Source organism: Mchenga conophoros, linkage group LG9, assembly GCF_057382185.1.
Source record: "Mchenga conophoros isolate Kocher_MC1m ecotype Shallow Benthic linkage group LG9, M_conophoros_male_GT1.1, whole genome shotgun sequence".
Classification (NCBI taxonomy): Eukaryota; Metazoa; Chordata; class Actinopteri; order Cichliformes; family Cichlidae; genus Mchenga; species Mchenga conophoros.
The window spans coordinates 18,059,687-18,087,305 of record NC_140534.1 but is presented as its reverse complement, the minus strand read 5'-3'; the positions used below and the strand labels follow the sequence as shown (position 1 = coordinate 18,087,305).

Here is a 27,619-nt window from a genome sequence, read left to right as displayed (position 1 = left end):
ATCTGTAAAGCAACTGAAAAAATTAGAGACTAAAAGCGGAGCAGAGGCAATCAAAACACTATGAGTACACTCTAAGAAATGACACACTGATGTTGGTAGCATTATGTAAATGTTTTATGTTAAAACTAATGCCACCAATTGATTTTTAACTTTAAACACAAGTATGTTGTTTTGAATTTAATTAACAACATAAGATTTCAATACAACAAAATGCAGTAAATTAAATCCAACGTAAAAAGTTCATTTAAAATGAAGAGCACTTTAATCTAAAGAGGATTGTCCTAATAGGCTCTCCATACTTCTAAGTTTGCACATGTGCAGTGTGGAAGTTTGATCATCCGCCATTTTCAACTGAGACTTGCATATGCTTAGTATCCTGGATAGAATCCATCGCCATCTGAGGATTATTTGGTAAGTACAACAATTTAAGGATGACAAATTTGATTAATGTATACTAACTGATAAACATCTGACACTTTCGGGAATACTTTTGCATTTTTTTTAAACAAATGATGCCTGGTAAATTTTTTAACACTCTAGTTTGTATACCTCTCTCACGTGTTAGAAGTATGAAGACATTTAACAAATATTGTTGAACCTGCTTCGGTGTAATTTTCCAAAATCTTTTGCGATTCCTGTTAAGGTGAGACTTGCCTACTAAGACCGACAGTTTTAAAATTACTCCCAACATCTACCGCACCTGCTCCCTGACATCAGTAATAACCACCGGGAGCGCCAGCGATCCTGTAGTTTGAAGAATGAAATGAATGTATAGTGTATTTTAGAAATGTGCCTCAATTAACTTGCTACATTGTTTGAAAGAATTCGACTCCATGTTGATTTCTGGTTTAGTGTCAAACGCAGGGATTTAAGCGATTAACATTTTGATTTGTAAAGTATAAGACATGCGTTCATCTGTTGTCATTGAAGTGCAGAATAATGTGTAATACTGTTATATATAATCCATTTAACTCCTTGTATCAGTTTCCATTGGCTATCATCGCTACCGAAGACAGGAAATCATCAAAGACATGCCATTCATTGCAGAGGTCAAAAACAGATGGCCTGCCCTGTTTTCAGAGACTGAGGTAATTCTTACTAACTTTGTTATTGGAAGTCATTTTCATAAGAACTTGTATTTGAAGAACAAAGTACTGTAAATTGTTAATTTTAAAAGATACAAAATGTTTGACTGAAAGTTGTAACATTCTTGCATGTGGCCTCTAATCAAATTAATAGAGAATACTCTCTAGTTGTAATTTTTAATATGTTTCAGGTTGTTGCGGAGTTCGCCCGCATCACCATGGTCCCTTTGTTGTCGACTTTCATGGCCAAGCTGGACCACTACGCTGACCACCTTAGAGTGTTCAAAAAGAAGGGGGGAACAGCTAAACGCAATATCAACTTAATCATGGCAGCCATGGATAGGGTATGTATTTTAGTTGACCTTGATTGAGCTCTGAAATTATTTGAATGCTTCTTCAACTTCTGTGTCTGTCATTAATCAGAATTTTTTTTCAACTGAATATGTGTAAATTTGAATATTTTGTAGATACATGTGAATCAGTGACATGCAGTCAAGTGAGGCACCTTAATGAGAAGTAAAATACTAACAAAAGAGAAATTCAATTTGTACACTAGATTTTAAATTTGCTTTCTGTGTGATTTCAATATTTTTATGGTCAAAATTGCTGTCATTACGGATTTTCTGTTCAAATACAAGGTAAAACGCTGAGAGGAGGCAATGATGATGCTGTGTCTCACCACAGACACACACATGCGCAATCCCACTGCTGTTTCTCTAAATTGCCAACGTACATGTTTGATTACACATGTAATACAGATGATGACTTGCAGACTACCTAATGTATTTGACGAATCTGTGTTACATGTTTAATGTTATTGGTCATAAATGTGCTGCAAAAATGCATGGAGTGAGGCTGATGGAGGGCAGTGCTGAACCCTAAAGGCAACATGTATAAGAGGTACACGTATATGGATTCACAGTGTAATCACATTACACTGAGAGCGCCATTGACACAGTGGATAAAGCAGCACTCTTAGGGAGCATCAGTAAATTTCACAAAGGACAAATTGACACCAAATCAGTCCTAAGCAATGAGACGCACCAATTTTATTTTAATGCATCTCCTATTTATAAATTAATAAATTGATGTAAAATGAATGATTTTTCTATAATTGTTTCCAGGTCATTTGACCAATTTATTTACTACACACAAAAAATGAGACACACCAAACCTAAATAAATTTTAATGCATCTTCTGTAGGGCTGGGCACTTATTGCATCGCTTATCAATATTGTGATAAAACACGTCCTATGTGATTAAAATGATAGACTGCTTTCAAACCTCTAAAAAAAATATGATAATTTAGTTGAGACTATTACTTCCATTAATGTCAAACTTATTATCAATTCAACAAGATAAATAACTGCTGGTTTGTCTAAATAGCACATTTGCTAAGTTTAATTTGCAGTATTTGTATTTGTGAGGCTGCATTGATAGATTTATAGGCAAAAATACTATTATGATCTTTTATTGTAACTCTTATTGTTAAGAAGCTTGGAAAGAAAAGCGTCTGGACTTCTTTAAGTTGCTTGAAGACGTTTCATCTCTCATCCGAGAAGCTTCTTCACTGAAGAAGCTTCACTTTTCTTTCCAAGCGCCTTAGACTACGATGACCTGGATGACTGAGAACCTTCACAGACTTATTGTTATCGCAAAAAATACCACAAAATGTCATGATAGGATTTTAAGTCCATATTGCCCAGTTCTAATCTTCTATTTAATTTGGATATTTTTAGGGGCACAATTATTAAATATATTGTTGAACAATCTAGAATTTATTAAAGCAAAAATGAAAGCTTTCACGTAATGTCAAAATTGAAAAGCTTCGATTTTTGAGTTCATATATTTGTTTATCTGACTCAGAGGAGTCAGTGCCTTACCAATCATGAACCTCACTGCACGTCACTGATGTGAGTTATGAAACATTGCTTAATCACTTATCTGGATTATGTGTTAATATTTTTGACTTTGTTTTGTAAAGAGGTTGAAAGGAACCAAAATAGGAAACTTCCCTCATATTGAGTTCTTATCTCCACCAGAATCCCAGCATTGATGTTCGACGGGAATGCATTCTGAAAGCTGTCTGTCTCTACTTAAATGAAAAGCCAGATGACCTGTTCAAGGAATTCTTGGTAAGTTAAAAAAGGAAAATGATCAGCTATTTTCCTTTTTTTAATTTGGGATTGGAAATGGAAGGTGGACTTACTTGTCCATATGTATATGTACGCAATTAACTTATCTTTTTCTTTTATTTTTATTTATGTGGATCTTGGAGCAAGCAGAGAAACAGAGAAGCTGACTTTGGGAGTCTATGTTGTTCAGACATGAAGGAGCAAACTCTGCAGATACACCTGAGGACATTGGTGTCATCGTAGAAGGATGCACTGTGCTGCAAGCTCTTAGTGATGTGGCAAAGGGTTGTGCCCTCCTGCTTGGATTAATCTACAGTCTAAATCTGAGCTACCCAAAGCACCTGAAATACACATTTGAATTTCTTCAGAAGGTGCTGATGGAGTTGGATGGGAACAACCTATCCATGAAGGTGCAGGTTCTGAAAAACAAACTGCTTGAGTGAAACAGCCTGCAGTGAACTATAGAGGACACTGAACTTTAAGGTTCTCGAACCCTTCTCCTTGCACTTCATAAACTGTTCAGTTTGAATTGCCACAAGAACTTCTGCAAGGCCTTTCACTTTTCTGCGTTCTTTGTTCTTGAACCTTTACCAACATCCAACTACACTGAAAAAGACTGCTCCTAACTTTGGACTTCAGTTTAAGTTTTGAAGCAAAGGTTATTTTTCTAAATATGGACAAAAATGACACTAAAGTAATTTCTACCAGCTGTTTGCAGGGCTGTATTGTGGGCTTTTCATTGTAGCCCAATCAAGTTTACATTAAGTCATGTTAATGTTAAAAATGTTGGAATCACAACACTTTACAGTTTTAATCATTTCAGTTTAACATGACATTCTTTATCTTGTCTTCCTGCACTTAAAATGCACTTGAATATATGTAAAGATTGTTTAAGAAAAAAGATCTAGAAGCATTTGAATTGCTCAAAGTGTGCTTCAACAAGTTTTACACAAAGTGTTATTAAAGTTAGGTTAACTGAATAAACTGGTGTTCAATTTTTTTAATTTACAAACTTAAATAGAATAAGTTGCAATTCTGTTAAAGTGATTTAATCCTATAGTTTCAGTAGAGCGTGTTTTGGGTGAGTAGATTTATCAGATTTACTTAAAATTTGTTGTTCAAATTAAATATATCATACATTTTATATTTCACTAACCCAGTTGTGTGGAACCGGTTGACATAACTGGGTGGAGTAAATACAACATTTTATTTCTTAGAGTGTAGGGTCCCAGTTGAGAATTGAGACAATGAGATATAAACAGGACACAAGTGATTGTTAGTCAGAGGGGTGAACAATAGCATCGTGGTCTGTGTTTGATGAATGGGTGTTTTTAGCAGCACAGGAAGTCGTAACTATATAAGGGCTTTGTGGCCGACGCCCCAAACCCTAATGAGCACGTGCAGAAAGAGTTCTCACCACAGTGAAGGGGGTGAAGTTGAAGGCCAATCAGGAGTCTGCGTTGTCACGGTCATCTGCACTTCAAAGAGAGTGAGAAAGTAGACAAAAACAGTGATGTATTTTTACAGACAGCAGCAACACCACCTTCATCATCAGATTAATCTGCAATAATCGGTGTCCTGTGAGGATAATTTGGTTCTAGTTCACTGGCTGTCTGATCTGATAAATGTTTCAAGCAGAGCACCCTGCTGTTCTGTACATGAGGTTAGGCACACACGTTTCACATGTGCGCCATGAAGAAGAAGTGCAGCTGCCAGTGCAGACACATGCACAGATAAGGTCCTGGTTCTGGCCATTGATTTTGTTTTTGTTTTTGTTTTTTTGTTTTAATATATGACCTTAGTTCATGTCACTGGGAAGACTGGTCTGTAGTTTTCTGCAGGGAAGGAGGAAGGACAGAAGGGAGGGTGGGTGCAAGGCAGGGAGGAGTGCTGGAGGAGAGGAGGAGGGATGGAGGGAGGAACAGTCTGAAGAGCCAGAGTGAAGTTTGAGTAGCTGCAGATAGACAGAGAGCAGCAGAGAGAGCAAGACAGATTGGGAAACTGATCCGAGTTCGGGCTGTTAAATTGAGGGAAATTTTAAATTCTCTGAAATTTTACAGAGATGTTTGTAAGACTTTTGGGCATTTAATTTTTGCCCAGATATTAGACTTTTGGGGCCTATTTTTCTATAGTTTGGGATTTTTATTTATTTTTTGCCAGTATTTAGATGATTAATGTCTACTTCACCTCTCAAGATTTTTAGACTGTAGGAGTAGTGTTTTATCTGTGTGTGTGTGTGTTTGTGTGTGTGATATAGTAAACCATGGAGCTGGAGCATTTAGGCGGCGGGGGGGTTAAACCCGAGAGGGATAGCAGTCGTCTCTACAAGATAGCTCTGGCCATGTGTGTGTTACTCTGCGCCGCTCTGCTTCTTGCTCTCATACTAGGTAAGTCCACCCCAAACACACACATATATTTATATATGCACACATTTTCCTTATCCTACATTATAATTAGTTAGGAATCCAACATATGAGAATGTATGCATGGTGTCCTCAGATTATAGTACATGCAGACTGTAAATAACACATGACCATGCGAATGGGAGCAAAGGTCTTTGTGGAGGTCTCGCGGGTAACTTGTGTAGAACTATTTTAGGTTCATGTAAGGTTTCATACACGCCCACTTGCACACGCACAACTTTGTGCTCTCCGTAATGCACAGTGGGACACAAATCGGGACACTAGTGGAACAGAAAAGAATGTGTTTTTCACAGCTCTTCCTGCAGAGTGTAGTATTTTTTAGCAGGGACATGTGTAACGGTTTGCAAGTTATTTATTTACATCAATTTAAGCTGGTGCTGTAAAAGATGGTAGGTGCTGGTAGGTGTGCTAAACCAGTAATTTGCATGCTTTAGATTAGATCTCACACATATCCACATAACACTGCAATAAAGGGGGCAAAAAGGAGTAAGATGAGTTTAAACAAATATATTTAACACCTGTCGCTTGCATGGGAATATATAAAATATAATTAAAAAGACAATAAAGCGTGGGTAAACATGGGTTGACTATGAGGGCTGTTATTTTGATGGATCCCCATGGATTAACACAATCCTAGAGCTGGAGAGCTTCTTTGACTGTTCTTTTATTCTAGGAGTAGGTTTAATCCATGTCTGGGGACTGTGTAAGAGCGCTGTATGCACTCTTAGCTGGACTTTTCCAGATGTTTCCTCCTGACTACGTTCACACTGCAGGTCTTAACCTCTTAAATGCTCAAGGTTAACCGCTCAATTCCGATTTTTTGATCAAATCCGATTTTTTTGTCTGCTTGTTCACACTACAAATAAAATGTGACAGCAAACGCGCTCTAGTGTGAACCCTCAAAGTGGCCCACATGCGCAAAAGACGACGTCACACACAACGTCACACACAACGCGCTCTGTTTAGACCCAGAGCAAACAGTATTGTTTGACTGATGGCCTTAATATAAAGACTTGTTTCGGATTTTACGTTTCCCAATTTTGCTTTAAGTTATAAAGTTACTTTGTTATTTACAAATGGCCTAAAAGGATAGTTGGAAATTTCTGTCAGAATCTGCAGATTATACAGTACAAATAAAATGTTCACGTTTCTCCAACGTAGTCTTCCCAACAGTTTCACTGGATGGCCAGGAAGCGTTCGCGATGTCTTCTCCGGTGCTGATAATTGCCGTCTGTCTTGTGTCAGTGATGTAAAAGACGGATTTAATGACATGACCATTCAAACAGCAGTCGCTTTCTAAAACATCAGATATGTATAGGATTCAGTACCACATATGAAAGTGACCCAGATTGGATTTGAAAATATCAGATTTGTGCCGTTCACACTGTCATACCATGATCAGATATGGGTCGTATAGGGTCAAAAAAGTCTGATTTGATGCGCTTTCGCCTGCAGTGTGAATGTAGCCAAATTGTTTGTTCTCCAATTCATTATTATTTATTCATTTTTTATTTCTGTTGAAACAATGCAGTCAGTTCCCTCTGCACAGAACATGTGGACCTTCTTTCTCAACAGTAAGATTAGTTACTACTCATAATAAAAAAAAAATAGATTTTTATATGTATTATATTATATGCATTTCTATAATGGTCAAATTCTCAATTTTTGCTCAAAAGAAACAGTTTGGAGAATAAGAACATGCTCACTCTGATATTTAGAAATATTAGAAGTGGGCAAAAATACTGGGCAGCTGTAGCTCAGGAGGTAAAATGGGTGGCCTACTAATTAGACAGTAAGTGGATTGATCCTCGGATCCTCAAAGTACCTTTCCGCAAGATATTTAACCTCAAGATGCCCCCAATGCACCTACTGGAGTGTGAGTGTGTGACTGTTAAAAGCACTTAGGCATGATGTGTGCGCTACATCAGCCCATTTACCAAATAGCTAGCTTGCTTTTGTCTGGAGTGAACAAATATGTCTATCTGCTGTTTGAAAGTTGTGGTTTTTACATTGTAGGAAATATTGCAGCATGGCTCCAGAGGAACTTTAAAGAGAGCCTGATTAGCTATATGCTCATTTTTTCCCAGTCTTTCTGCTATGCTCATAGTTTGGATTGGCATCACTCATGTGCAACTCTGCCTTCAAGATTTTGAGGAGAACATTTGAGTAATGTGAGTGTTGCATGGCTGTGAGGATGCTGTAGCAGGGAGGGGTGCGAGAGTAAGTATTGTTTTTTTTTTTTTTAGTTGTTGAGGGAAGGCAGAATTCTTGTGGTTTCATTGAAGTGTAATTACATTACGAGCCCATGTATGCAGTCCCACACACCCACACTAATAGAACCCCCCCCCCCCCCCTTCCCCATCCATGTGAATGACCACACACAGGAATGCTGCTTTGATTTTTTTTTTCCAGATATTTTTAATGAGTTTAAAGAGTGTGAGTCTTAAATGTGTGCTTGTGTATCTGCATGTTTGTGTTGGTGGCTTGTTTGGTATCTCAGTAATGGACATAAGTTTGGTTTTAGCAGTGACACTGGAGCCTCAGTCGCGAGTGTGTGTGCGTGTTTAAACCCCTGTGTATGGGCTTCTGGGTGAGAGAGCGCCTTGTTGAGTTTGTTCCAGGCCAAGCAGTTCATGCAGGGTTGAAGCTGTTCTGAAAGTGGCCACAACTCTCAACAAGCAGCTCTAACTAGGCAACAAGGCTGGTGGACCTCAGAGGTCAGACATTGCGGCGCAGCACCGTAACGCTCCACTCATCCGTTCACAATGGGGATTTGGTTTCTAAATCTGTCCACGGATCCACATCACATAACAGCGGTTTCTGCCAGGAGGTTGGAAAGGCAGGTTTTTGCTCACCTTCTATGAAGGGAAGTGAATGGGTAAACCTCCAGTTACAATGCAAGTAGCTTAAACAATGGTGTGCCTATTCTGTTTGTTTTGTGGTGTTTTGATTGCCTTTCGCAAAAGCGAGCGAGTAATGTCACACTTATTGCATCTTTCAAGAGTGTGGCAAGCATGACTATTTACTCTGTCTGAGCACTCTGCAGCTGTATCAGCTTTACTTGTTTATCTCGGTTTGACCCTTTTTCCTAAAGAGTGGATAGTAGAAATGTCCTCGACTACATCCTTCTCCAATAAGTACTGTCATTTTGGGGTAATTATTGCATAATCACTGGTGGGGGAGTATTCAGAGGCTGAAATATATGTAATAATGCTTCAGTATAGTAGTGCAGTGTTCCAAGGTGGAAGTCATGCAGTCAAAGTTTTACAGCCCCCGTAGGGAGGGGTAGACTGTATGTTTATACGGTTGAGAATATAATAATTTTCTTTCTGTTGAGTTCATTTTCTAGAGCATTTTTTATGATATATATCATTACAACAAAGAGCATGAAAAGTCAAGTTTGCACAATATTTTCAAACTTATACATTTGCTAATAATTCATCCTTGCATTCAGGATATCTTGTGAGATGAGGCAGAATTTCAAAGAGACATTTATGCATCAAATACACAATAACAATAACTGTTTGAGTCAAAGTTGATTTTTTGACCCTAGAACTGGTTTTGCTCAAGGTGCGGCCTTGTGAAAGTCTCAACTTCCCCCAATCTGATGCAGAGCTGAACTTGTTCGACGTTTGTGCGCATGTCTTCAGTTCTCAAACTTCACCAGCAACTCTTTTCCTCTTCCTCAGTGTCTCAAAAATCCAGTCAGGAGGAGTTCTGTCTGACCCCAGAATGCATTGAAGCAGGTGAGAAGAGGCGCTAAACGGTCCATCTTGTACGTTTAGCGGGTTACATATGGACTGTCTTAATTGTGACCTAAGTACCTTATGCTTAAATGTCATTGATGGAGGTGGGTTTTTTTTTTTTTATCTCTGTAGCGGGGTCTATTCTAAGTAAAATGGATCAATCTGTAAACCCCTGCGAGGATTTTTATGCTTTCTCTTGTGGTGGGTGGCTGAAGGAGAACCCAATTCCTGAAGATTCGTCCTCTTACGGCATCTACCCCTGGCTTAGGCAGCATGTTGACATCCAACTTAAAGGTTTGAGAATAAATTCCTCATCGATGTCCTAATAAGCATTTTGGTTTTCTTACAAAGTTTCAGAAGTTTGGAATAATGAAGTATAGATGTAAAATGCACGTACTGAATGTAAATGTATTTCCTTTAAGCTAAATTCTTGGCTGCAGACTGCTCTGAATAGTTTTCAATTTTTTTCTACTTTTGGGATATTGCTGCAGTTTTCTTTATATGGTCGTCTGGTACAGACAGAGCACACACAGAGCTGCTCGGCATTCAGGAAGTTAGCCAGTCAGCAAAAAGTGCTCTTTTAGGGAGAGGTAGCTTAGCAAGACAGGACCTATAATGGCTTATTTCAGACAGAAGATAACAATAAGATCCAGTATAATAATAAATGAAAATATTGGAATTACAAAACAGAAAAGGAATAGTGCTAGATATTCAATTCAGTGCAATTTTATTTATATAGCACCAAACAACAACATTTGCCTCAAGGTGCTTTATATTGTGCCTTGAAAACAGGTGACTCCTTGTGAGCAAGCGCTTGGTGAAAGTGAGAGGGAAAAACAGCCTTTTAACAGGAAGAAACATCTGGCAGAAGTAGACAATGATGCAACCTTTTTCCTTAATAGGAATTTCATTAAAGGTCATGAACAAGGTTAAGTGTTTCCATTCACTGGACTCTTACTTTCAGAGTACGCTACTGAAATAGCATAGTGCTCCAACAACACTGCAAAGCTCACATCAAATTTAAAAAAAGGAGATCAATACAGCAAGCATGTCATCATTTTAAATGGTAAATGGTGGTTTACCATCATTTTAATCCATACATTCTTTTTTTTCAATTCTACATTAAACATCAGCCATTATGCATCCTGACTATATGGCTAAGTGTGTTATCCTAGTGACGGGTAATGTATCCCTGAGCGGTTAGCCTCTAGCAGAGATGATGACTGGGCATTAGAGGTTTCTTTGAATGATGACTCCAATTTGCTCCATCAGAATTACTGCAAGCTCCTTCTGACCCTGACGAACTTGAAGCAGTGACCAAAGCTAAGAGCCTGTACCGCTCCTGTTTGAATGAAAGTAAGTCACAACACAGACGTTTGCTCTGTGGATTTGTGGGGATTTTGTTTATATGAGACCCTCAAAATTCAAACCCTACAATTAAATGTCCTTACAAAGTCAATCATTTACACAAAGACACAGTGACTCTGAAAACAAATAAGGTAGGATGAGCTTTTATTGATCCACACGACAGATCTGGGGTAATGGAAAAGCAATAAGAAACATGGGTGCAGCACAAAGCTAAAAAAATAGCCACATGAGCTGTAAAAAGAGTACAAAAAAATCAATAAAGTTGTGTATACCATTTGTTGTGTGTCTGTGTACAAAGCTCTATTGGAGGAGCTGGATGCCAGACCAATGCTGAGAACACTTAAACAGCCAGAGTTTCGGTGGCCTGTTGTGGGTGACGGGCGCGGTGGGGAATATCAGTGGTCAGAGAGTCAGTGGAGCCTCCTGAAGACGCTGGCAGCGATGAGGAATCAGCACAGTAAGAGCGTCCTGATTCGCCTGTACGTCTCCCCTGATGACAAAAACTCCTCTCACTACATTATCAAGGTCAGACATTTTTCCTTCATAGCCCATCACATAACTCCACTGTAAAGCACATTTTTATAGTATTGCACTTGCATTGTTGGATTCAAGAAGTCCATTTCATCTCACTATCAAATTACATTAATCCCATTTTTTTAGTTGCTTGTACTGAAGTACAAAATCCACAATCCCATACACTGTATATAAAAGATGGACATCTAAAAAGAAAGAAAGAAAAGAAATCGAACGAGGCAAAAAGAAGCCTTCTTTATAGAATCCATGAGTTAAGGACAACATGACTCTGTTTATCTGTCATAAACTCATCTTTTCCCAATTATACTCTATGATCACAGTTGGTACTAAAGTTATACAGATGTTTATTTTTTAAGTTATAGTCCTGTTTAGTCCTTGTGGTTGGAAAGTGTCTACTATGTGTCAATTTCTCAGTTAGATCCACCCTGCAAAGTTGGCAACGGCCAAAACAATTTCTGTAAACCAGTTTGTAAGGTCAGTGTTATATCCATCTTTTATATACAGCATTTGGTTCCAATTTTGTAGAAGGACTTAAAGTTTAGGTTTAGAAATTTTCATTGTTAAAAACTGTGGGACCAGACGGGAAAGTGAGACCAGACAGGATAAGTACCTTTTCAACAAAGAAAATTAAAAAATAATGCTGTTATTCATTTTTGTTTACTTCATTTTTGTAATAATCAATAATCGTGTGCTCAATCAAAAGGCACAAAAACAGTTCAAATGGGCCAATCATTTTTATTTTATTTTATAAGAATGATGTGTACATGCACAGGCTATTCTTATTAAAAGAAATCTCCCTGTGCCAAATTATGACATTGAAAAGTGAATAAGAGCAATATTTTTGAACATACAACCAGAATTTAAAAGCTAATCAGTCATGCGAACAGATCCAAGTTTCAAAGCCAGGTGAGTTATTATGTATCTAGCTTAGCTTCACTAGAATATAATGTATCTGAAACCTCTTGGAACTGTTTTGAAAGACAGCAGTGTAAAAAGCAGCAGAGGCTAACCAGCACTTTCTGTCTTTATGTAGCTCGATCAGGCATCCTTGTCTCTGCCTTCCAGGGAAGACTACATCACCAACACCTCCTCTGCCCAGGCGGTGAGTTTCCACTTTGCCATTTTTCCATCTTACCTTTTAACCAAAACTTTCCGTCCTGGATGAGTGGTAGCAAAAAAGACTTTTCTTCGGAACAAGAGTTTCTATTCAGACTCAATACGTCCCCTTCTGTGTTTTCCTTTAAAAAAAAGATTTCTTCCTCACCTCAGTCACAGAGTTCTCACTCAAAAGGGATTGTAAAGACCTCATAAAGCACCTTTAGAAGCTATAAATTTAAATGGAATTGAAGATATCAAATAAGGCTTTTTAGAATCTCTATAACTGTGAATTCCTTCTTATAACTTCAAATCTAAACATTTATGAGTGAAGACCTGTTCAAGCCTTTGAATTTAGAGTAGTTCAAGATATTCATGCAAAACTTAAAATAGCAGAAATGTAATTTAAGGATAACAAAATCTTTTTGGATAAAACCGCTCTTGTATCACTTTCTTTTTTTAATTGTTTCTAATTGTTTCTTTTTTGTACTGATCTGGCTTTAAATATTTCTGAACCACTGATAAATGGAAACATTCTTATTAATAGTTTATCTGATCTGCTAACTTTAACACACAAATATTTAAACTTTCTAATGCTTTATAAACATCATCAGCGAGCAACACAGATTGGATTCCCTTTTTCAGTCACCATGAAGCTATTTGTGAACATAAATGTCCCTTTAAACCACTGAAGATTTTTCTGCTGCTGTGTGTCTCTCCCTCAAAAAAGGTAATAATAAAAAAATACGTTTCACTGAATACTGATACAGTAGCACAAGGGTATGTGAGTGCAGATGCAGGCGCTTGATTGATGTCTGATGATGCCTGATAGCTCAGAGCAATGAAAGAATGAAGTCTCTCTGTCTCTCTCTCCAGTATCGTGCGGCGCTGCTCAGTTTGATGGTGGATGTGGCCGTCATGCTGGGCGCCCCAGAGAAAGACGCTCTGACCCAGATGGAAAAGGCTCTCGCCTTTGAGACCAAAGTGGCTCATGTAAGGACGTCATGTCAGATAAATATAATCCCGCTTAATGTATGAAAATTATTAAATAGGTCTCTGTAGCTCCAAAGCTAATTAAAACTCTACATTATTCTCTGTGAAATATGGCGGCTGATTCATCAGCTTCGCCAACAGTATAACAGGAAATCGTTTTTTGGACAAATTTAGGATCAGTCATGCTGATGACAATTGCTCTCTGTGTCTGCAGATCCTGATTCCCTATGAAAACCGCACCAGCGAGAGCATGTACCACAAATACACGCTCTCTCGACTGCAGCGCTCAATACCTCAGGTACTTTAAAACAATGCAGAAAAACCGCCAGAGAGAAATCAACCTTAGCATCAGTTGAGACCGGTTCAAAACCAAGTTGTACACGATGTCCTTGTCCGGTTTTTCCTGAGAAGTCTTCCTACCAAGCAGGGCTTTCTTCAATAGTACCAAACATTCCTGTTTTTTTGTGGACTGTTTTGTTTCCAAGGTCAGAAGAAAGATCAGTACCGCTCTGATGGTGAATTTGTAGCTACTGAGAGCAGAAACTCAATCAGCAAGTCAAGGAAACTGCTTTTATTGGATTTGTCTGAAATGTAACTACAAGCTTCATGATATGTTTAACCTCTATACAAACCGAATTAGAAACGAGGACTGCTGATATTTTGTATTTACCTGTGCACAAAAATGTAGTTCACAAAAGTTGAAGTTGAACTCTGAAATTGAAAAAATACAATGCGTGCAGGTGTTGCGATGCACAGAAACTGAAGTAGCTGGCTTGGTGAATATACTACATATTTCTATATAGTGTTAAAGACCTTTCGTGCTCTTTCTCCCTCTCTCTCTATTGCTGTAGTTCGATTGGCTTAATTTCGTAAAAACTGTGGTGGAGTCTAAAGGTGACCCGGATCGATCCATCTCCTCCTCTGAGCCTGTCATCGTCAGAGTTCCACAGTACTTCAAGGAACTTATGAAGCTCATCGAGGCCACCGATCCCCGGTACAGACTCCCTTTCTATCGTGGTGCCTTGTTGACACAATAGCTTAAAGACACTCTTCATACACACCCTATTAATAAATACAATTGTTTGGTCCCAATGCGAGCTAAATAGTGTAGAAAACTGCCTCGGGCAGTTTATGTGCATCAGCAATGCAGATGCAAAATCTGCAAGCAATAGGCAATAAAAGGGTGCAAAAGCTACATAGCCTCAGAGTTCAGATGCTTGGCTTAATGGCAGGATGGCTTTAAAGAAAGAGCAGCTAAAACAGTGAGGGGCGCAGTAGGCTCTGTAAAAGAAAAATAAGGATTATTATGTAGTGTATATCAGGCAAAGCTACTCTCGTAGTGTCAAAAAATTGAAGAATTGGCACCTGAGATAAACATTCAACTCCCCTATAAACTCAACCCAGTCCTCATAAGGGACAGATATAATGTAAACACACAGGCACAGACATGAGCCCACACTGGGGCTCGAGGGCACCTGTCGCTCAGTGCAAGTATTTTACAGTGTATAATGAGATTACATGTAGGAATTGAATTAATGTCCCCGTGTCTCTCGCTCTCCAGGACGGTAGCGAACTACGTCCAGTGGAGGACAGTCTTTTCCCGGATAACCGCTCTGAGCCGTCGTTTCCTCTACAGATACCTTGACTACGCTCGGGTCGGTACACAAATCTATGTCCATATATGATCACTTTTGAATGTTTTGAAAACAACTGTATTTTAGAAAAGCTTAAGAAATGCAATATTTTGAATGTTAACATTTAGCGTGCTAACCGAGGCCTGTTAAATCTCAGATGTAGCTCTTGGGTTTTTCACAGTTTCTCAGAGCAAAAGTCTGACCTTGGGGTGAATTTATTAGGACATTCACTCCTTGGAAGTCTGGCTGCTATCTTGAATGTCTTCCACTTGTGAATAATCTTTCTCACTGCAGAATGATAGACTTTAAATTGTTTGAAAATAACCTTATAACCCTTCCCAGATTGGCTGGCACCAACAGTTGCTTCTCTGAGATCATTTCTGATGTACTTGCTCCTTGGCTAACACCATTGTGCTAACACACTAAAATCTTCCAGACATACAAAACTGCCAAAAATCTCTGCTTTTATAAAGGTGCTCAAACTTGCTGATGATTAGTTAATTGGGTGCATTTCATTAGCAGCGGCAGCTGCTCATAATTCTCTTAACGTACACTTTTTTTCCCTTTTTAAATGTTTTACACCTAAACCTAAATAACTACACTTGAAGGTTTCTCAGCTTTTCTCAATCTCTGTTTTTAGGTCGCAAAATTCTTGTCACAGTACTTAGTGAGTTGGGGAAAGATTTTCTAATTTTACCAGTTGGTAGCTTCAAATGTTTTAAACAAATCATCCCCCCTCCCCGACTAAAGTGACTCAGCGTGAGGTCTTAAACACTCTCGTTAATGGAAACTTGTCAGTGGAAGTTGTTTTTTTGGAGCGATGTCACCTTGAATTTCCGTCTCTCTCGCCCCCATTAGGTAACCACAGGAACCACCTCTCTGACCCCGCGCTGGGATAAGTGTGTTAACTACGTGGAGAACTCACTTGTTTATGCCACCGGCCGGCTTTTTGTCAACACACACTTCCAGGAGGACAAGAAACACCTGGTGTGTGTGTTCCCATCATATCCTAAAGCCTGGCTCAGCTGTTTGAGTTTTCTGTAGCTGTGTAACAGATGAGTGCTGAGCTGTGATGTCTGCATCACTGTAGGTGTGTGTGTCTGTGTTTAGATGGCAATGATGCTGGGCCTTTTTGCATTTTTTATAAACAGCCTCACTTTGCTATAAGTGAGAACGTTCTAGGTTTGCGTCTGAAAATCTGAACATTTAAACTTCTGTTTCATACTTGATTTGTTTCTTAGATGGAGGAGCTGATCGACGGCATCCGCTGGGCGTTCATCGACATGCTGGAGAAGGAGAATGACTGGATGGATGATTTAACCAAGAAGCGAGCTGTGGAAAAGGCACAGTTTATTCCATCTTTTCTAATCTAAACTGTAAACACCACCTGGGTCTGGGTGCAGTTCCCCCCTCCAGGGGCGAGGGCACCTAGACCCGGTTTGTAGAGTACGCTTGGGGAGTGTGATCGTGTGTACAGCGTCTCTTTATGTCTGTCTCCACGTTGGTTGAGTGTGGAGTAAGTGCATATGAGAGCATGAGGGTGGGAATGGATGTTTGTATATGTGTGTGCCTGTATGTCTGTGTCTATATGTCAGGTTGGGTGTCAGGCGCCACCTCTCTGGGGACATCTCAGGCCCTCCAAGGTTTGGAGGCCTATCTCCCCCTACCACCACTTCCCCTGCCAGTGGTGGACCCCCTCAGACATCGGTGCGTTGGTGGTTCTTTGTGTCCGGGGATGGGCGTCCAGGTACACACCGGCTCACTCCTTGGCGGCCGCTTATCGGGGCCTGGAGCCTGGGGCTCGCTCGGGCCACTTCGGAGGTGGGGTGCCCCCGGCCTCTCGGCCTGGGGCTCGGTCACTCAGGCGCAGCTGGCTGCCGGCGGAGCTCACGGGCGCGTCACTGCAACTCCCCCTGGCTTCTGCTCCGCGGCTGCTGAGTGAGCCCTCATCTGGGACTCTCCTCAGCTCTTTCTGGGACAGTGGCGCAGCTGCCCCTCTGTTGGTCTTCCTTGGTCTCTTGTGTTCTGGGGGCCTCTGGATGTCTGGAGTTTTGATCTCCTCCACACCTGCTTCACGCCCTGGAGGACAGGGCTGTGGCCCCCCCACACCCTCTAGCAGATTATTACATGAAGGAACCTTTTAAAAAAAGAAAAAACAAGCGCGTCCATGCTCACAGGTGTACACACGGGTGATCACACCCACAAACTACACCCTTTTTGGCTCCTACCTCAAAGCACACTGTGTTCTGTTGATCTTATGTGCTGCACAATAATGTTTAACATTTAGTATTTACTGTCATATTCCCATATATCATTGTGATGTTGTTACTCTTGTTCTCTTCTGCTTGCTTTCTTTTTTCTTTCTCAGCAGGTGATCCAGGTGATTGATATATGCATTTTTTTCTCTCTGCCCGTTCTGTAGGTTTTTGTCTTTTGCCCTTCTCCCCCGTCCCTCTTCTCAGCTGTTTCTCTTTCCCTCTTTCTTTCTCCCCTTCTTTCCCCCAGTCAAGTCTGTCCCGTATTCAGTAAGTGAAAATAAAATAAACAATAAAAGGTGAATCAAATGGACCATTACGGCAAGGCTGGGATGGTCAGTTTGGTAAAGTAAATCCGTTGGGCATCTTTCTTTGCCTTTAGACAACAATTCTGATGGCAAAAGAGCCAAACGGGGCAGGCCAAAAAAAAACAAAAAAAAAAAAACTGTAATATTAAAAAATATTTGGATTGGTGATGTGAATTTCAAACTGTTTAATCCAAAACTGGCCCAACAAATTGAATGAAATACAGCAGTGCATTAAATAGTGAAAACAACACCCTCTCTGAACAGCTGTGTTAGTCACATCTAACCGTTAAAACAAAGTCTGACCTTACTGTAGTTGCAGCAGCTGGAAACAGCTGCCAAGCTAGAACAGATACCATTGTTCTATCGGTTCGGGAAATCTGTTAGTATTTACTGGCACCACTAAAGAATATTTATACGCAAAAAAGAAGAAGTCCTTTACTCAACAACCCAACAACAGTGTCTCTTACGTGATCCACCATAATCCTTATTTATCTTATAGTCAGCCTTGGTGAGGTTCTTAGGCATAAGTCATACGGGCCAGAGACCCGTGGACAAACCCCTGGCAATACCATAGAAAAATGACTATTGCCTGAGCAGTTGGCAAGTGGTTGAAGGAGGTGGTTGATAGTCACTAGGTGAAACTTGTCACAAAGAGATATATGATGTTCAATATTTTTTATTTTTACCACTTAACGAGCAGTTGGTAAGTCTTTGTGGACAAGTCAGCATCTTCCCTACAGGCAACAGCATTGATTTGTTAGTGCCCAAAGCAGTTACAAGGATGTTTTTGGTGCTGCACACTCTTTGTGACTGATTTCACCTTGCGACTCAAACCACTCACCAGTCAGTCAAGGAATACAAATTTCCCCTAGTGACCAGTGCTTTCCGGGGGGTTGCTTCCTGCTCAAAAGCCTTTGTTAGTGATGCTTTAATCCATCCTTTTATCTCTTCCCTCTTAGAAGCCACGTCTCCTTTTATTAACTTTTAACTTTCTTCTACTTGACTGCCCCCAACCAAACTGTGGTTCGGGGCCTTTTATGCTGTGACCATAAAAGGATATCTTCTCTTGCTGACATCAAACTGAGTGAAAAAAGAGTGTTTAGAGCAGCGTGAGCTTTTGGCTGACAGGGATTGTCACATTCTCATTGATTGCAATTTTCATGTGTTCTCACTGGAACTGCAATGATTGAGAGAAAATACATTATCTTAGGTTTTCATAAAGTCAGACTCAAATGTGTCCAGGATCTTATTGCTAACACAATTGTTTTCAGCTCCACTCACTGTTAAAATGTTTTTGATGCCTCTCAGCTTGAACCGAGCTATTTATCATTCACCAGCTTTGCTCAAGCTACAATACTGAAACCATTTAAAGAAATTGGGTCCACTTTATGGCAAGCATATAGACCTTCATAATTAAAAAGGATTTTGCTGTAGGGGCCCAGCAATGTTTCTGTGAAGACACTTTAGCCTATGACTCTCACAGTGCTCTCTTTTTATTACTTTAATATCATTTAAACTTACTCATTCAAACTTATATTTGCACTCACTGCCAATTAAGTTTGACTGAGAGTCTGACACACCTTTTTATGTTTAATTTAGATTTTATTTAAATTCTCTTATCTCTCTCTATAGGCACATGCAGTCCTGGCTAAGGTTGGCTACCCAGAATTTATTTTGAATGACACCTACCTCAATGAAGATTTGAAGCAGGTCTGTTTAAATTAGCACAGCACCAGCATCATGTTCCTGCAATGTTTTTTTCCCTTTTCATTCTGAAAATGGAGGAATGTTGCTATTTAGAAGTAATGTGTAATGTGTTTGTGTCTGCTTCAGCTAGAGTTAAAAGAGAATGACTACTACGGCAACGTGATGCAGACACTGAAGTTCATCGCTCAATCCGATCTCTCCTGGCTACGAAAGAGCGTCCCACGCACAGAGTGAGTGGCAAGTGTGAATACTTAATTAGGCACTGTGACATCATCCGTTTGATAAGGAGATACATGTTGACATTAGGTCCGTCCTAAAGTATATGCAGCTTTACTGCTTTTTGACTCTAATGGGCATTATAATATATAAAATAGACATGGTGATGTATTAAATGAGACTTGAAATTAGGGATACAGCAACAGGAGTCGCCCCCTGTTGGCCACTGGAAAGAAGGAGGCACTTCCTTTCTTGCCTTTCTTGAAGCTCCGGCGATCGTTTATAATCAGGCTATGGTTTTATGTCCTTATTAATGCCTAATGTGTGTTTGTGTTTCAGGTGGTTTACAAACCCAACAACCGTGAACGCCTTCTATAGTTCATCCACAAATCAAATCAGTAAGATATACATTCATTACATTTTGTTTTTTTAATCACTCAGTTAAGTCCTTACCAGACAGATCAAAGCACCAATTCTGGGATTTCCATTTTTGTTAGCAAACATAAGATTGAAAAGCCTTGACCTTATGCAGTAAAATATCCTGTTTGGAAAGAACTAAAGATACACAAAAAGAAAATTATTTTTGGTCTTCTTGTTTAGGATTTCCTGCTGGAGAGCTTCAAAAACCCTTTTTCTGGGGAAAAGAGTATCCAAGGTGAGTCATCCCACCCAAGAGCTGACTTTATTTTAAAAGAAAAACCTCCTATTAGAGAACCACAGCCTGGGCAGCATTATTGTTCTCAACAGATCTATAAACTGTCCTATATTAAACATTGGCTTGACAGCTTGATTTTATTTTGTAAAGCAATTTCCCACAGCACAGTAACATTTGTCCATGCTTCTTCTTCTTTTTTTTTTTTTTTTTAATACCATATCTGAGACTGGATGACAAGCTATGTAACAATCTGCCCAGCTGGAATGGTGCTGGCTTCCAAAGCTTCTATTGCTTTCTTTTTATTGTGTTCTTTCCTCTTCCTGGTGTTTTGTTCTCTGAGTGATACTTTACATCATTAAACTAAAAGTTACTGAATGAAGAAAGTAGCTCATTAACTGCCTGCTAGCTGTCAGTTTTAATACTCTTTAGCTTGGCCGCTAATAGAAAAATAACTGCACACAGTTTATGTATGATAGGATCCAGTGGTGTGTGACGACTTTTACAAAAGCTCAAGCAGAGACAATGACAAACAAAAAGAAATTATCTTCCACTGTTTAACAAGACAAATTGTTGTTTCAGACTATGAAACAACCGTTTCATGATTTAGTGTTGCATGTTATGCATCTTGCAGCACTCTGTGTGGTCATCTTCCCCTTTGTGCACTTCTTGCTGGCTGAAGAATTATTAAATGTTATTACTTTTATAGTTATCATAAAAAAAATATTTGCTCTTAGGTGACAATGATCTGTGCCGGAGGAACATTTAAGAACATTTAGTAGAAGTAATAACACACTTAATATGCCACACTGTACATAAAGCTGTAGTATTGTTATGTAAATTTGATTGGTAAAAAGCAATATTACTGCTGTTTATGTTTGAGGTTGGTTTAAATATTTAAATATATTCTACTTGGTACTCAATTATATACTTGTAATTGTTCTAAAGGACCATTATAGCTAAATTAAAAGGCCTGTGCACTGTCAAGATCTACAGGAAGATTCAAATTATTAATGAAGAAATAAGGTAGCGTATTAAACAAAACAGCTGTCTAAAGATGATACACTCAGTATAGACAGCTCTCGTGCATGCTAATCTGAAAGTATTGGTGAAGTCTGCAACTGTTAACTGTGTTCAGAGCCTTGAACGCAGAGCCAGCAGCAACTTGTTTAGCATTGCTAGTCTCCCTCAGTCTCCCATCAAAAACCAGAGGTTTATCCACAATGCACATTCCAATGGAATCATAGTCAAGCAGAGTCAAATGTGCTTCCAAAGACAGAGGCTGCAGCCTCAAGATGTCAATCATTTAAAGAATGGATACAGTGAAACCAGAATAATTATGACAGAATTCTGTTTGAGGTTGGTTTAAATATTTTTACATACTTCCCCTGATCGAGCACCACTGATAGAATCTAATCCTCTCTTGAAATTCCACAAGACGTTGACTTGTGCCACACTAAAATCTGTGTTGTTTTCCTTCAATTTACAGATCTTTAAGTTACGGTGCCATCGGGGTAATAGTTGGACATGAGCTAACGCACGGCTTTGACAATAACGGTAAATAATGTTTGCTAATAATGATTTCAAAATATAACATTTGCGATTGAATAATAATGAATTATGTGGTCTGAACAGGTCGCAAGTATGACAAAAATGGCAATCTTGAACAGTGGTGGAGCAACTCGTCCATAGAGGCCTTCAATGAGAAGACCCAGTGTATGATTAACCAGTATAATGGTTATCACTGGAAGGAGGCGGGCCTAAATGTAAGGAAGCAGTCTGAATGTGCAAAAATTTATTTAAAAAAAGAAGAAAAAACTGCAGATGTAGTTTAAACCACTTTTCTAAGAAACTGTCTAAAAAATGCCTGTGTATAACTGGATAATTATCAAAGTCAAGAAATAACTGAAGACTGTTGTTCAGTTCAGATGTTTCTGATGCATTACTGCCTTTGTTACTCTTTTGTAAATGTTTTGCCCTGCAGGTGCGGGGTAAGAGGACCCTGGCAGAAAACATAGCAGACAATGGAGGAATAAGAGAAGCATTCAGGGTATGATCTATGATTTAAGAAATGGTTTTCTACAGGAGCTGTCTACTTCGGACATTGTGAGCTATTGTTTTTTTAAAAAAAATTCCTAATCCTAAAGGAATTTGTTCCCTTAGCAAAAATGATGAAGAAGAATTAACGACGTCATGTAAAGCAATCCAGATGAGAGAATGTTTATTTCACTGTTCTTGTGTAGGCGTACAGGCGGTGGGTGGATGAGAGAAGAGGTGGTGTGGAGGAGCCTCTGCTGCCTGGAGTTGCACTGAACAACAACCAACTGTTCTTTTTGAGCTATGCACATGTAAAGACACTTTTGCACACTGTTTTTCACTACGCTCTAAATGCAGTTTTTCTGCCAGTGTGTGTTAGATCTGAAGACCTTCAGTTGATTTGCAGGTCTGCATAGTAAAGTGATGATAGACAGGTAATATTTGGGCATTTTCCTATGGGAAATGTAATGTTTGGGCACTTTAACATAATGGTTGAATATAAACCAAACCATATAAACCATTAAAGTGGATTACATAAAAATAGTATATACATTAAAATTGTACTTCAGTGAAGTACTTGAGTAAATGTACTCAGTAACCTTCTATAGCTGGTTCTATCCATGCTGGAGAATCCAATTGTATTTCCCATGGCCCCCTTGTGGACACATCCCTGATGTCCTTCATTTCTTAACTACAGTTTTATGCAAATTTAAAGAGTCGGTTCTTGTAATTCCTAAAAGTGTCAGTAGGAGGCAATGTTGCTCCTCTCACGCTGTCATTTACTGAAACAAATGTAAAATATAGTTGAACATATCTATTTCTAATGCTATCAAAACCATAGAGATGAGAAAGGTTTGAAAATCTATCACAGGGCTTTCATGCTGTGTTCCACATCTTGGGTACTGCTCTTGTTGAGCTGTTAGAGTTATTTGTTCCCCTTTCATGCTGTCTAGCCAAACAGGATGTCATCGTGTTTTACTGTTTCCATGTGTGGAACATGTCTGGCTACTCAGAATTATTGCATTTATAGAAGCATGCATGTGTGATTTTGCATTCAAATGCATTCCTGTCTGTGGAAATAATGAAATGGAATGGCCTCAAATGGAATGCTAGACAGAAGTTTTCCTTTCGGATTTTTATTGTAATATTGCATGCAGTGGCACATGTTAAGTCAGAAACTTCTGAATACGCATACGTAATTTTGAGTATCTAGCAAAGCATTTAATCGGTGTGTTTGTAATGCGCAGGTGAGATGTAACACATACAGACCAGAAGCGGCCAGGGAGCAGATCCAAAGTGGAGCTCACAGTCCACCAAAATACAGGTGAAGCCCACACACAGACACACATATGGACACACATAGCAAGAACCCCTCCAACCTGACCTTTATCGTCACTCATGTCCTGCAGAGTTATTGGAGCGATGAGTAACTACGAGGAATTTCGGAAAGCATTCAAGTGTTTCGAGTCGTCGATTATGAACAGAGGAGCACAATCCTGCCGGGTGTGGTAACCTTCGACCTCAGCGTGATATCCCTGAAAAGGCTGATAATGCTGGATTTATCCAACATAGTTTACATTATAAGGGAACAACATTAAAATGAAGTAGAGTTGTTCTCACTGAAACACACTAATACATACACAGCGTTTGGGTTAGTGTGGATCTTTGACCTGAAACCACTTTCAATTGGCTAACAAGAAAAATTTAACTTTTTACAGTCATCTTTCTTCCTTATGTCACATAAATTAAGGTTGAAGATTCTTATAAAGGACCACAGTTACAGGGTTGGAGACAAACCTGTTTTTGTGACATTACAACAACACAGCTATATGTGCTGTACATGCAGCTAAATAAAAGCACTGCATTTACATGAACTGCATTTCTTCTGAGAATTTATGTAATGTAAATGTACAACGATGAGAACTTTTCTACTGATTACAAAAATATATCCCAGGTTGTTTTTTGTGACTGTAGGATACAGATATATCAGCTCAGCTCGCATTTATTTGTCAGCAGCCCAAATTCTGAACACTGTACACCAAAGATTAGCTCTTTAAGTAAAGTTATGTTACTTAATATTATTTTATTTTGAAAACCAGTATTATAGAAGCAAAGTGATCTTAATGTAACATCTAGCAAACTAGATCAGGTACTTTGTCTGTGAGTTGGAATTTGAGTGTGTGTGAGTGTGTGTGTGGGCCCAGATTTTCCTTTGACAGTCTTGCCTTCTGTTTTGCTTTGTTTCAATCTTGTGTCAGACATTTATATTCATTGCGCTGCAGTTCAGCCCGAGGCAAATGAACTTACAGAATTACAAGCACTCAAACTGCAGCATGCGTTCTCATTTGTCTTTGTGTCTCCGTCAGTGGACTGTACCGCTCAGGTGCATTCACACCACAAAATGATGTTTCTTGGGAATAACAGGAATACTGTATGATGCATAGTTTAAATATTTCGTCAGAAAATGGGAAAGAAGTATCTGTTGTAATGATTTGGCTGTGATTTGTTGACTTTGTATCAGCCTGCTGGTCTTTTTCTTTATTTAGCATTTTGTTTTTAATAAAGAAATCTGTAGTGAAATTACACTTATCATTCTAGAATTAAATCTACCGATTAAAATCATGAAACAAATATTAATTATTTGAGTTTTTAAAATTTCTGTAAAACTTTTTTTTACTGTTACTGCCAAACAGTAGTGCTAATGTTTGATTCTGTGCCAATTATACAGCTGTTGAGACCTGTTGGTAATCCTCCCTGCCAACAACTGGTTAGTAGGGAAAAACTGGTATTTCTGATCTGGAGAACAGTTGATGGCGGTCTCTACACTGTAAAAAATGTAAATAAAGAACAAACAAAACAAAGAATGTGCTGTTAATTTTCTGCCAGTACATTGTCTGTTTTTTCTTTGTTTCTTTGTTTGTTTATGTAAACTACAAATGGTAAAACAAAGAATGACTAAATTCCTAATAAATTTTCGTACTTTAAAATAGTACATTGTGCTGTATTTTTACAGATTTTTTTTAAAGTGTCTATTAAATTGGTTAGAAAGGGAGTACTACACACACAAAAAAACTGTTTTTCATAGGATCAGGACTAAAAGAAAAAAATATGATACTTAATTCAAAATAATATAAAACTGGATTAACTTGTAAATAACATCAATTTGAAATTTGTGATCAATGGGCAAGCCCTAGTCCTGTAACTTTACTGTCAGTATTTTAGTAGTACGATATCCACTGTAGAAATGATTAGATTGAAACCAGTGTATATCATTACAGGTCTTTGTCTTCCTTTTTTCATTATTATTATTATGTCTTCTGTTTTTCTTCGAATGTTTTTGTAAGTTAATATGTGACAAACTTTTCATTGTAATTATAAATTTGTATGTCGTCATAATGGTCCACTGATTCTGGTCTTCAGTTTTGTTTTGTTTTTTAGGTTCCAATAAAACTTCTGAGACATTACACTGTACCTCCAATTTTGCCGTGATTGATAAGAAGAGACAAAAAAAATATGTGTGCGAACAAGAGAGAGAGCCAGAGTGATGTAGTGAGCAGTGGGTGGAGGGTGCTGATGGATGGTGGACAAAAGACATAAAGAGATTGAAAGCATGTCCATTTATTGATTTTCCTCCGGACTCGCTATTACACACACTTACACCACATCACATCCCATTCATTTATGTCAACAGTTCCCATGGCAACTTGTTCTGTGTTACAGGAGGTGCTGTGTAGTCTTGTGGTATCCAGCAGGGGGTAACATTAATGATTTGTATCTGTGGCAACACCAGCGGCAGTCTCATCAATTCACACCAATTAGAAAAACAGTCCACTGCTCCAGTCTGTCTCTTAGTGTGTGTGTATGTATGTGCATGTGTGTGTGTGCTGGGAGGTGTTTAGATGATTAAGAGACAAAGGTAGGAAGTAAGTGAGATGCTTTTACGAGCAATATAATGCATCAAGCACCTGGCAGACATTCTTGTCTTCTAACTTAATGGAAGTTTCGATTACCGATGTGCTACACAAGAATCAGAACAAACAACGGACATTTTTACTTTTTATTTCTTTTATTGTTGCTTGTCTCCTCGTGCCCTGTCAAGTATTTGGACTCGACATTTGAGTTGATTTTATAGATTAAGACATCTCAACTTTTGTATACAGAAAAACATCATGACAAAATCCATTAAAGTGAAGCAGTAGAAAACTTTTGTCTCCCTTTTGTCTTCAAAACTATTTCACATTAGAAAAATCACACGGCACAAACAGAAATGTCACAAAAAGCATAGGCTACTGATAATATTTCCCCATGCACCAGGCATAGCGGAATTGGCTTGATTTGTCCCCAATATACCTTTTACTACTCATGCTAGGAAATTCATCCGGGTAGGAATTTTCTCCAGGACCCAGGTCAGATTGAGTACTTTTTCTTTTCATATTGCTATTATGCGCTGCATTGTTTCACTCCCACCATGACTATGTAATTTCTTTTTCGCCTTCTTCTGTTTTACCGGCAGTTGGCAACCCATTTAATTGGAGCAAGAAATTGCACTGCCCTCTAGTGGAAGAGAATGTAATTGTTTTGCCAGGTGAAACCCGATAGTCTTTCACGGCACACCTGATCATTTCTCACAGCACACCTATGTGCCGCGGCACAGTGGTTGGGAAACACTGAGCTAACTGACTTTTTGCCAGCTTGTGTAAAATGTAAGTATCCCTCTTGAAAAGATTTTGTTCAATCAGATGGTTCACAAGGCTGCACAAAAAGGTTCAGGTGCTTTGCCCTAATTATAAGACTAATTGTTATAAGATAGTTATAGATGATTTTATTGATGTATTTAATTTTTAATAAATAAATCTTACATGGACTCCAAAGAGCTAAGTGATTTCAACTATTAGCTGTGTTCACGATAACTGTTAGAGTTGTGTTATGCAGCTCAGAAAGCCCAGGTTAGCTGTCAAATAGATATTTTGATGATAGCTAGACTAAACTTAGCTATACAAAGACTAATTTTTGAGATTGGGTTTTTGATTCTCCAGTTGTTTTACCTATATTTGTGATTAGAGAAGCTCTGAGCTCTGTTGGTCGCTTTTATCCAGTACGTAAGAGAGCACAATCACCCCTGCTTGACTCTCTCAGTGTTTGTCGAGCAGTTATGAGTAATAAGCCCATACCTGACTTGGTGCCATTACATCACTGACTTGTGATAAATCTACTTTAGTGGCCAGTGTAAAAATGACATCTAGGGTGATTAAACCACTGATTTGTCACCTGGAGGCTACCTTTGTTAAACACTACCACACTAATCTGCACACTTGAGTAAATCAACTGACACATTGACCCCAAGAACCACTGAAAAAGAGGCAATGTACTGTCTATGAAAGCATCTAATTTGTAAGATTTTTTACTTCTATTTTCTTTACTTCTGCAGGTT

The 27,619-nt window shown here is 38.8% G+C and overlaps 2 protein-coding genes across 4 annotated transcripts; both read left to right on the top strand.

Annotated features, from left to right (window-relative positions):
• The first annotated feature begins 334 nt into the window (after window positions 1-334).
• On the top strand, window positions 335-4,194 carry LOC146567112 (uncharacterized). Of its 3 annotated transcripts, none has more exons than XM_085285938.1 (5): window positions 335-411; window positions 985-1,088; window positions 1,277-1,429; window positions 3,128-3,220; window positions 3,371-4,194. In XM_085285938.1, the coding sequence occupies exons 2-5, from the start codon at window positions 1,032-1,034 to the stop codon at window positions 3,461-3,463; spliced, it is 396 nt and encodes a 131-aa protein (XP_085142064.1). In that variant the 5' UTR covers window positions 335-411; window positions 985-1,031; the 3' UTR covers window positions 3,464-4,194. The 3 variants fall into 3 exon arrangements, with proteins under 3 accessions (XP_085142064.1, XP_085142063.1, XP_085142065.1); XM_085285937.1 differs by having other exon boundaries at window positions 3,368-4,194; XM_085285939.1 differs by having other exon boundaries at window positions 3,364-4,194.
• Window positions 4,195-4,732: 538 nt separating this feature from the next.
• On the top strand, window positions 4,733-25,652 carry phex (phosphate regulating endopeptidase homolog, X-linked). The gene is made up of 22 exons (XM_085286722.1): window positions 4,733-5,607; window positions 9,333-9,389; window positions 9,522-9,683; window positions 10,662-10,745; window positions 11,056-11,282; window positions 12,325-12,393; window positions 13,263-13,379; window positions 13,594-13,677; window positions 14,231-14,373; window positions 14,941-15,034; window positions 15,872-16,000; window positions 16,255-16,356; window positions 19,209-19,286; window positions 19,410-19,513; window positions 19,839-19,897; window positions 20,100-20,154; window positions 21,641-21,708; window positions 21,787-21,917; window positions 22,136-22,201; window positions 22,395-22,499; window positions 23,436-23,512; window positions 23,598-25,652. The coding sequence occupies exons 1-22, from the start codon at window positions 5,484-5,486 to the stop codon at window positions 23,698-23,700; spliced, it is 2,238 nt and encodes a 745-aa protein (XP_085142848.1). The 5' UTR covers window positions 4,733-5,483; the 3' UTR covers window positions 23,701-25,652.
• Window positions 25,653-27,619: the final 1,967 nt, after the last annotated feature.